At 39.6% G+C, this 10,824-nt stretch overlaps 1 protein-coding gene across 1 annotated transcript; it reads left to right on the plus strand.

Moving 5' to 3' along the window:
- Window positions 1-2,460: 2,460 nt before the first annotated feature.
- On the plus strand, window positions 2,461-9,511 carry LOC104157697 (sodium- and chloride-dependent GABA transporter 1; the record flags this gene model as incomplete). The annotated part of the gene is made up of 8 exons (XM_009695129.1): window positions 2,461-2,814; window positions 3,547-3,678; window positions 5,133-5,233; window positions 6,979-7,088; window positions 7,208-7,340; window positions 8,728-8,862; window positions 8,980-9,083; window positions 9,387-9,511. Coding segments are annotated over exons 1-8 (1,075 nt in total), but the record flags the coding sequence as incomplete, so codon positions are not given.
- Window positions 9,512-10,824: the final 1,313 nt, after the last annotated feature.

A 10,824-nucleotide genomic window follows, 5' to 3' on the forward strand; every position in this document is an offset into this window, starting at 1 on the left:
TTGTCTTTGTCATGGACTCTCACACTGGACTAAATTACTCACTTTATTCAACAGAGACTTTGATGCATACCCGAAACTCTCCAGAGTCTGATAGGGCTGGAACAACAAGGAGAGGCTCTATGCCCAGCACTCACCTGCAGAGCCTGTTTGTAGAGATGAGGGGGTGAATCCATGTTCCCCTTGGTTTGGTTGTTCAGTTCTGAGATTCAGCACAGATGCTTTCCTGGAGTGCCAGCTGTGAGGAGGAGTTTCTCCCTCATTATGAGCCAAAGACGAGGCACACATACATATATATCTCTCCATGTAGTGATTTGGGGGGAGGGGGGTGTTACGTTTTGGGCTGCTTTTTCCACTCATCCTCAATACGCTCAACCTCTTCCAGTACTTGGAAGGTCCTGCTGATGATAAAGCACAGCCCAAATGCAAATTGCAACAACAAGAACAAAAATCTAATCTAGTACAGGACCTGTTTGTAAAAGTACTGGAACACTCTGATGATCCTTTACTTGTACAGCCTGCGTTGGCTAACCTTCATCAGTAGGTGGTGCTGGCGAACTGCACATTTGTTAGTGCGCTCCTGGAGCTGTCTGCACCGTCATCGATTTACACACGTGTAGGTGGGGACGTCATAATTTCGACGTGACCTCAAGCCAGCCTCCGAACAGGAACCCCATTTTGCCAACACAATGATCTCTATTTCCTCGTGCATAAAGAAATGCGTTACCTGAACTGCTCAAACTTCTGACTACAGCCAGAAATGATTTATTGATACACAAAATTGGACAGGCTCGCATTGAAATATGGAAAACTAAGTCCACAGTTTTATGAAGGGGAGATACCTGTACACAGAAGGACTTGTGAGGACGTGAAAGTACATAGATAGAGTTTCCCTTTTTGAATCCCATCTTGAAGTGGAACAGAGAGGAAGGTTACAAGCATGATCCTTGGTTCTCTCCTCACCCAAGCATACCTACAGCTGATTCTTCTTCAGCTTCAAACTGAAAACTTTTTTTTTTTAAAATTGATGAATGTGGCCTTATAATAAGCATTATAATTGTGCAGTGATCTGAAATGAGAAGTTGAAGAAAAGCACTGTTTATAACAGAGTCTTTACATAGTTTTCTTATGTTTCTCTAGACATAATTTACAATTAGAAGAGAATGGCTAATAGTCTCGGTCTTCCTTTACACAAATCTGTAAATAGAATTATTGTTGATCTTTGCATGACCTCCTGGCCAATGTTGCCAACATTGCCAAAAGGTGTAGGTTCACACTGGCAAGCATTTCATTTGTTGCAATCTCTGTTTCGAGGACTGGTGACTGGCATATGGTAAAAGAAGTTACTAAGAGGAACTAGACAATAAATCAATTGTGAATGGGCATACAGTAGCCATGCAATAGACACTAGCTCACTGTGTGTTTTCTAATCAAAGTGGAGCTGTGGAAGTTTACAGGAGTCACACAGGCTTCAGAGTTGACTGAAATATCCCAGGTCATTTTGCATAATGTACATTTGCTTCCTTGATTTTTTGTTTATTTATTTAGATTTTGAAAGTTTATATAATACCAGTAATGGTTCTTGAAAAGGTACAAGAATGCAACCCACAGTAGAAAACAGAAACTGAGGAGTGATTACTGCAGCCTGTTGTCTTACAGTGTTTGTAATTTAAGCTTAGTGAAACATTTGTCTTATATTAACAGCTAATTATAACCACATGTAAAACTTAACATCATTACTCTGGTTTAAGTCCTGTTGCTTGATCTGGTTTATTGTTTAATTCCTTTGGGAGTATTTTAGAGAAAAGTGTTTTAGATAAGTGCACACTGTTCAAAACTTTTAAAATTCACTATTAAAGATGGGAAGTGCTATTTCTCATTAGCCACAACTTCTTGTAAGTAAAGGAACTTTACAATCATGGGAATTCCCCTTTACTTTTTTAAACGCAGAATGATTAAATGGACTAATTTAATTGCCCAAGTTCCGGGCTGTTATATCTGTACTGTCTACTGGGCTATTAAATAGAAACCTCATTACTGACTCATCTTACATATATATATATATATAAAATCTGTACAGTATGTATAATACAGTGCTGCATTTTAGAATTATTTTGTTTCTGTAGACTCATAAGACATCTATAGGGAAAAAAATTAATAACTGTGGCTTGGAGTTTGTTATGAGGGGCTATGTTAGTTCTGCCCTGCTTCCGACTGAGTCAATAAGAAAAAATCCAAGGGCAGAGCCAAGCTCTTCGATGAGACACCCGCGTTGCAAAGCTCTTTCGGCAGCAAGTTCTCTGGTCGCCCTATGTTTTAAAGTTACCTTAAATGCCACTGAAGGAAAGCTGAATTCTGTGATCTTGTGTTTTGCAGACCGATCCAGAGGCTGGTCGCGGATTGTGGGCTAGCTCACCAACCATCCCCGCATTTGGGGGGCTGGGGGGCTGTTGGGTTTTTCCTGCCGAAGCCGTCACTCCCCGGTTGGGTAACCGCGAGCCGCAAAGCTGCTGTCCACGTGGACTGGTGCTGAAATCTCTCGTCCGGCTGCTGCCAGAGCCTCGCCAGCGAAACCCAGAGACATGGCAACAAACGGAACAAAAGTGGCAGATGGACAGATCTCCACGGAAGTTGATGCTTCAATCACCAATGACAAGCCTAAAACCTTGGTAGTAAAAGTGCAGAAGAAGAAGACGGATCTTCCAGACCGAGATACTTGGAAAGGGAAATTTGACTTTCTTATGTCCTGTGTAGGTTATGCCATTGGCTTAGGGAATGTGTGGCGATTTCCGTACCTTTGTGGCAAGAATGGTGGAGGTACGTTTGCTGTTTCATTCTTACAACCTCTGAAATATATATGTTAGAATTCACCATAAAAATTATCAGTAAAGCAGAACTTGGTTTTAATAGCTTTTTCATCTGTATAGGTGTTTTTTGGTTTGGTGATTGGGTCTTTTTGTTGGTTTTTTCTTTTGCTTTACACTTGTCCGGAAGGGTTGGAGCCGTTTGGGAGTGTGGTGCTCATCTTTGAGGTCTACTCTGGAGTTTATTCTAATTTCTAGTTGGCAGGCGCTCTTAAAAGACCATAAGGCATTAGAGCAGAACTAAAGCACATTGCCCTCCAAGCCTTCAGAGCCCTCTCTTTTGGATTGAGTGTTTGAAAGGATTGCATACAGCTTGTAATACAGACTCTGAGCTTACCATAAAAGGCTAACTTCAGCTGGAAAGCAGCCAGTTCTGGTTAAAGCCTTTATGCGATCTGCATGCTCCTGTGATAGATGAAGGCAACAAAATACAGAGGCTTTTGGATTTTAGCTTTTTACTTAAACAGAAAATATTTAAATGATGGGGAGATATATTTTCCCTCTTATTTTCACCTCTACAGATACTGGTTCAGAAGTGTACATGTGCTTTCCACTAACTTTTTTGAAAAGTTACACTTAAGAGGAAAAACTGTGGGTTTCTTTTCATATATAATAGGGATGGAAACGGTGGAAACTTAGTTGTGTTTTTCCACACTATAACAGACTTTTTCTGATTTCTTTTTAGGTGCATTCCTGATTCCCTATTTCCTTACTTTAATTTTTGCTGGAGTGCCACTATTTCTTTTGGAGTGTTCCCTTGGTCAGTATACATCTATAGGAGGCCTTGGAGTGTGGAAGCTTGCTCCCATGTTCAAAGGTACGTTAAGAATTTGGATTACTTCCCATTTGTTCCCAAGTTGCAGAAGTCGCACAAAGTGACAGGGCAAGGATGTTTCTTTATGCCTTTGTATTTTTACTTAAGCTGTCATTTTCTACAGAAAACCCTGATTTTCTGAAGTGTAACTGACAATTTTGAAACATGCTAAGGTATTATTCAATCCCCATTAAAAATAACAAGAGTTAGACATTAGAATCTCAACAAACTTATTTTTGAACTTCAAAAACTTTTATTTTTTGTTAGGAACATATAAAAACTCTTCAAATTAGCATATTAAATTTAGCAATAATTGTCTGAGCAGGTATGGAACTCTGTTCACAGCAATTTAATAAACATTGTTTCTGTTTAAGGTCACAGAGGCTTGTATCTCCTGTTGTTCTTTATTGAAATTCAAAAGTCAAACACTTTGAAGATGGCAATTTCATGCTGAATTTCTTAAGACAAGCTCACTCTGTACTTAGATTTTCAGCTAGTTTGAGGTTTCTCATTGCTAGAATCTCAAGGTTTTAATCTAGATTCTGCACAGACCTACAAACTTCACAAACTGTGCTTTTCACCCTCTAATCCCAAATCCTTTGACACTTAAGAGCTCCTGAGCTGACATCTGGACCAGTAGAGGAGCAAGTTACACATTGAGTTATAAATTACTTCACATAGTAGGACTGACAGTTAGAATAGGATGAACTAAAAGTTTGTTTAGAGTGGATATTGTTCTAGGAAATTTTGTATTGGGAAAACCCAGAGAGATGAAATTGTTTCTCACAGGTAAGTATTTTAACTTTGCTTCAGTTACTACTGTTGGTAGGGGGCACAATGCAAAGTATAGACCTTGCTTTGTATTATACTGGTTATCTTGAGCACTTCCTCCTGTTTAGTGTCACCTGGCAACTGTCACTAGCCTGAATATTTTAAAATACCCCTGAAGTCTCCATGTGGAGTAGAAGACAAGGCATTCTCATTGTGGATTCCCTGACATTTCTTTAGTCTGAGATGACATAATAGCATTATACTAAGCAGCAAGGACTTTGATCAGAGTACTAAATGGCTAGCTGGTCTTCTAATACATACTCAATTTGTTTGCATCTGCCAGAAGTTTCCGTGGGACTGCTCTTTCAGAGAAGGAGCTGATTTAGCTCTTTTTGCTGGAAGTGAAACATGCCTGTAAAATCTCAGCAGTGACAGATGTGACTGCTTACTGCAACACACAGAGAACTGGACACTAAGATTAAATTTATGCATGACTGAACTATCACCCAAATTAATGACCTTTTTATAATGGTACTTCTAAAATTTTAACTTAGCTTCTGCAAAATTTGGTAAATAGTATCCGCTCCACATGTTGTATTTGTCCTTCTGAACTGCAGCTCTTCAACTGATATTTGCACAGATATTACTAAAAGTTACTTTTTTTTTTCTTTTTATTTTCTTTACAGGTGTGGGACTAGCTGCTGCAGTCCTTTCCTTTTGGCTAAATATTTACTACATTGTGATTATTTCATGGGCTATATACTACCTGTATAATTCCTTTACCACTGTAAGTGTGTGTGTTGGAGGGGAGGTGGAATTGTTTGTTGAATGTAAAGCAAAGTCATAAATAGATAGCTAATTAATCTGTCTCACTGTAAAGGTGTGAGGTTAACACAAAATGCATAGAAATCAGTAGGATAAGCCATTTCTTACTAAAGGAAAACACTTTTGTAAAAGTCTCTCTTTAAATTTTTTTTCCTCCACAAGAAATGTAGTATAGAAGGCTGTGAGGAAAATATTCTGTTCCATGAATATCAGTGGAGAAACATAATAACAGGTTATTTTGGAGCCACAGGCTTCTCTTTCTTACCAGTTTGTTTAAATTTCCTCATCTTAATCTTCAGAGCCACAGTTCTTTCATCTGTACCCTTTTAGTTTCACTCATTACCTGTCTCTGCCCTTTAATCACAAGCATGCCTGCTTGCTTCTCTGCTTACCTGCCAGGAAGCTGCAAGTCATGCTCAGGCTTCGGACTCCTTGTCCTGGCAATGCTAACGAGAGTACTAGCACCCGTTTGCCTTTAAGCCTACAGGCCAGTCATTCCCCTGAGAAAAATTTTAGTGTATAACTGACTTTTTTTTTCTTTTTTCTTCAGTAGCAGCCACACAAATGTTAATTCTTTGGGAAATAGTATCACTGCAATGTGTTTTAATAGTGGAGGGGTTTTTTAAAGAAAACCCCATGGAGTGGAAGGTCTGTGATTTGATTAGCTCTGAACTTCCATTCATTGTTATTTTCGCTTTGTTTTCTTTCCTTTTAACTTTATTTTTAGCTGCCTTTTTTTCCCCCTCAAGGATGATTCATCAGCTGACTAGGTCTTGTCTGATTTGTGAGTTTTGGCCATCTGAGGAAGCATTCTTATTCTTACATAAGTGTCAATAATTAATGCATTATTGTTCAATTGTTGTCTCTTTTACAAATTTTATTCATGCTTGCTTGTTCTCAGCTTTAAAGAATTGTCCTTTGACCAAATTTGCATTAATTACTGTCTGAGAGTGACATGATCATTTCTTTTTTTGTTATCCTCAGATCTGTTATTGATGTGAAAGCTCAGTCATAGCCTGGAAGGGGTGCACTGGCCTGTATTAGATGAATATTGACTTCTAATTCCCTTGAAGCTTCTTATGCTTGTATTTAAAACATGCAGTACCCTGATACAACATTTGCTGTAAGAGGATTTTCCAAGACTGGCCATCAGAAGAATATCTAAATTGTATTTAAATGAGGTTCATTCTAATGGCTATCATGTGGAAACAAGTTCTGCTTCTCAGAACTTCTTAATGTAAAACGGACACATGTAGAAAATGCATGTAGAAAATAGAAAGTTTACATTTTTCTAATTTTCCCCTGACCTGAGGGGAGAATGGAAGTCTCTGATCAATAACCATCACACCTTTATTACCTCTAGTGCAACAAGAGATAACAGGACCTCCAGGAGGTCCTTTCCACTGCCCTTGTTTCTTGTAGCATGCCAAATATACTCTCACATGCCGAGAGGTGTATCAGACTCCAAAGCATTTGGGCTGATATATTAAAGAAAGGAATAAATATTTTCACATCTGATTCACACAATTGATATGAAGTTAAATAACTTATGTGGCAGACGCACCCCAGGGAGATCAGTGCACTGCAGAACTCAAAGTATGTTAGTTCTCCACTCAACTGTAATTTCTAGTAAATATAAAGATACTTGAGGTAATCCTTAAAAAGTGTTTGACTGTTTAGGTTTTTCTCTCTCTCTTTCTTACACAGACTCTTCCTTGGAAACACTGTGAGAACCCATGGAACACTGACCGCTGCTTCTCCAATTATACCTTAGCAAACACCACCAACATGACAAGTGCCGTGGTTGAATTCTGGGAGTAAGCTGATAATTTTTCTCTCTGTCATTCCTGTGCATATGCAAGTATCAGCTTGTTATCATTCATATACCCTCTTCTGAATTAGTTGTCAAATACACCATTCTGTTGGCTTATTCTAGACGCAACATGCACCAAATGACTGATGGATTGGAAAAACCAGGGCAAATCCGATGGCCGCTAGCAATTACCCTAGCAATTGCCTGGATTCTGGTGTATTTTTGTATCTGGAAGGGGGTAGGCTGGACTGGAAAGGTAAGATTAAAAAGTACTGTAAATACCTTTCAATTAAAAATGCCCATTTTACTCAAATATTCTGAAAATTCTTGAGGTAAGAGGCACTGGGGACAGTTTTACTGGAATAGGTCTGTGCAGTATTTAATTTCTATCTTTCTTGAATTGATACAGCACCATGTTTTTGAAAGAGCTGGCTCCTCTGTAGCTAGGTCTGACCATAGTCTTAGATGGTATGTTCACTTATAGACTTCTTGGCTTGGCCAGGTATAAAATTGCCTAAAAATACATTTGCTTATTCTTGGGAGGAATATTCTAGCAATAGAGTGAGGATGCAGTGTTTTGTCTTCAGTGAGAAGCATGCATTTATTGCACAGCTCTTGCTGGACTTAGATACATAAGTAAGTGTTGAAGCTGTATTGCATATAAGAGCTACTCCCTCCTTTCCTTATGCTGAGTGAGAACTGTAGGTGGTTCTTGCCACAAGCATGCTTGCATGCTGTGCTTCTTGGAGTCTGACTGGTTTCTGAGTGCAAAACAGAATTTACTAATGAATTAAAGGAAATTATATTATTGACAGACATTTCTCCAGGAATGAAAGGGCAATAGCATCTAACATTGGTGTATACCTTTCCCTCTCCCCAAAATGTCAGGAAGAAATCCTAGGGAAATGAGAAGCCACAGCCGTGAGGCTTGGTGGCAACTGGAGGCTTGGGTTGTAAGACCTCAGGTCTGGTGTAGAGGACTAGGATTTTTTCACACTGAATGGACTGTTAACTTTTGACAAGCTGGTTGTAACTGTGACCCACTTCAAGCCACATGTTGAACATGGCCTAGTTGAGCTCAGACCAAACCATTTTATTTCTCCTATCTGCAAAGAAGGTGGCAAAAAGAGGGCTGACTTTGTTTCTTTGGGGTCTGCCTTCATAGTGTCTTTTTTATATGGCTTTTGAAAAGGCAAGAGAGTAAGATCCTGTATATCATAACATAGATGAGGAAAGAGTATGAAAAATGCAAGAGCAGCTATCTGAGAGGTGGAGAAATAAACTAACAGATGTTGTTCTACAAGCAGGGTACTGATGCCATGAGCCTTGTGCTTTTGGGAGCTCCCCTTGTTGAATACAAAAAAAACCCTTAAGCCGCTTGTGCAAAAATACCCTAATCCACTACGTTCCACCTTCAGGAAAATCAGCATCAGCCACCTGCCTTGTAGACATAGTGTTTAGGGAAAGCTGCAGTAGGCACTTCCCTTTCCACACCAAGTTTTTCCATTGATAAATGCTTCAATTGAAAAGTCAGCCTCAGTTGCTGCTACCGTATTTTTAGGGAGCAAATATTTTTCTGAAGTGTTAACAAGCACAGATCATTTTTCCTTCCACACTTACAATGTCTTGTTTCTTCACATCAGGTGGTATATTTCTCTGCTACTTATCCCTATGTTATGCTGCTTATCTTGTTCTTCCGTGGTGTAACACTGCCTGGAGCAAAGGAAGGCATTTTATTCTATATAACTCCCAACTTCAGTAAGCTTTCAGACTCAGAGGTAAATATTCAATCCTTGTAAACAAAAGTTTCACTACTAACTGTTCACCTTTCAGACAAATGACCTGCTCCTCAAGTGCAGAAACAGATTTTTAAAAAAATTATTTCCTGCAATCAGGTTTGGCTGGATGCTGCCACACAGATTTTCTTCTCCTATGGTTTGGGTCTTGGCTCACTGATTGCCCTTGGAAGTTACAACCCTTTCCACAATAATGTTTACAGGTAAGCAGATGACTGCACATATTACAATGGCACTTTTCTGTCTCAGCTGGAGCTGGATTCTGTCTTTCTGTGTACTATATCATTGGAATAAAGTGTAGTCTCAGATCTGAGTATTAAATGTTATATCTAACTAGGAATGAGATGTATAACTGCATTTTCACTAGTGGGAGAGACTGTATGAAATGGAACCCAAACTGTGAAATGCTAAATCATTAAATTTTTTCACAGGAAAAAAGGGTAATATACTGATGAACAATAGTATTGCTTTACCTACTGCTTAAAGCACCTCTGCCTTTATTTCAGGGACTCGATCATAGTGTGCTGCATAAACTCATGCACAAGCATGTTTGCTGGCTTTGTCATCTTCTCCATTGTTGGATTCATGGCTAATGTCACAAAGAGGCCTATTGCAGATGTTGCAGCATCAGGTATCCAATATATTTTTCTCTAAGTTGTTCAGTGGCAGCAGTTATTTTTTGTTTGTATGTTGTATCCAACTGCTTCATGTAATTGTTCAAAATCCCTCCCTCAAAACATTCCTCAGCTCCCTGTCATTTCAGTCGCCCTTACTGATTGCAAAAGGGAGAGCATTGTTTCAAACCTCTCAAGGCAGCACCAGCAAAATCATTTCATGTTGAGCAGACTGTCTGCCTGCCTGCCTAGTGCTCTCAAACCTTTGGTGTGGAGAGTGGTCGGCCAGAGACACATCTTGGGCTGACGCAATGAATACTAATGAATGCTACTTACAGGGAATGCATTTACAAGAGGTGGCAGCACAGTTTTCTGCTTCAGTGCTTAGCTGTGACATCAGATTGTAAGCCTCTTGCTACTGAAATTCTGAAAAGCAAACTGAAAGGAGGAATGATGGTCATTATGTTTTTGAAGCCTTTACATTCAAATTCAGTTAGGTTTTTAATTTCCTTTTAACTGTTTCTTGAGGTTAAGCCCTTTGAAGCAGATTCATTTCTCACCTGTTCAGACCTACAGCTATCAGCCAATTTTATGGGACCCATTATTAAGAAAGTCATTTTAGTTAGGGTAGTAAGACAGCCATGGAAGAATTCTGCTATTCTTTGCAGTTCCTTGTCTTTCTTCCAGATGAAAAAGCTTAAAGTAGCAGAACAGATGGTTGCCCTAACCCAGCTGGTGTACCAGATACTCATTTAGCAGTTCTGACCACAGGGAGGGATCTGATAACTGAAAGCTTGGTTGGAAGTCACTGGTGGACAAAATATGTCTTACTATACTAGCAAACATATGCCATTGATGAAATATTTCCTTGGTTAGAAAAGTAGAGTATTTAAGCCCTAAAAGTTTAGGGAATGTGGAAAAAGGGACAGGCCACTTGGGAGGAATATAGGAATGTTGTCAGAGCATGCAGGGATGCAATGAGGAAGGCTAAGGTCCACTTGGAATTAAATCTGGCAAGGGGTGTCAAGGACGATAAGAAGGGCTTCTTCAAGTATATCAGTAGCAAAAGGAAGACTGGGAAAAATGTGGGCCTGCTGTTGAACGAGGTGGGTGCCCTGGTGACGAAGGATACAGAGAAGACAGAGTTACTGAACGCCTTCTTTGCTTCAGTCTTTACTGCTAAGGCAGGCCCTCAGGAATCCCAGACTCTGGAGGTAAGAGAAGAGGCCTGGAGAAAGGAAGACATTCCCTTGATCGAGGAGGATCGAGTCAGAGATCATTTAGGCAAACTGGACACCCCAAAATCCATGGGCCCTGATGGAATGCACCC

The sequence above is a fragment of the Cariama cristata genome, unplaced genomic scaffold (assembly GCF_000690535.1).
Source record: "Cariama cristata isolate BGI_N322 unplaced genomic scaffold, ASM69053v1 scaffold13162, whole genome shotgun sequence".
Classification (NCBI taxonomy): domain Eukaryota; kingdom Metazoa; phylum Chordata; class Aves; order Cariamiformes; family Cariamidae; genus Cariama; species Cariama cristata.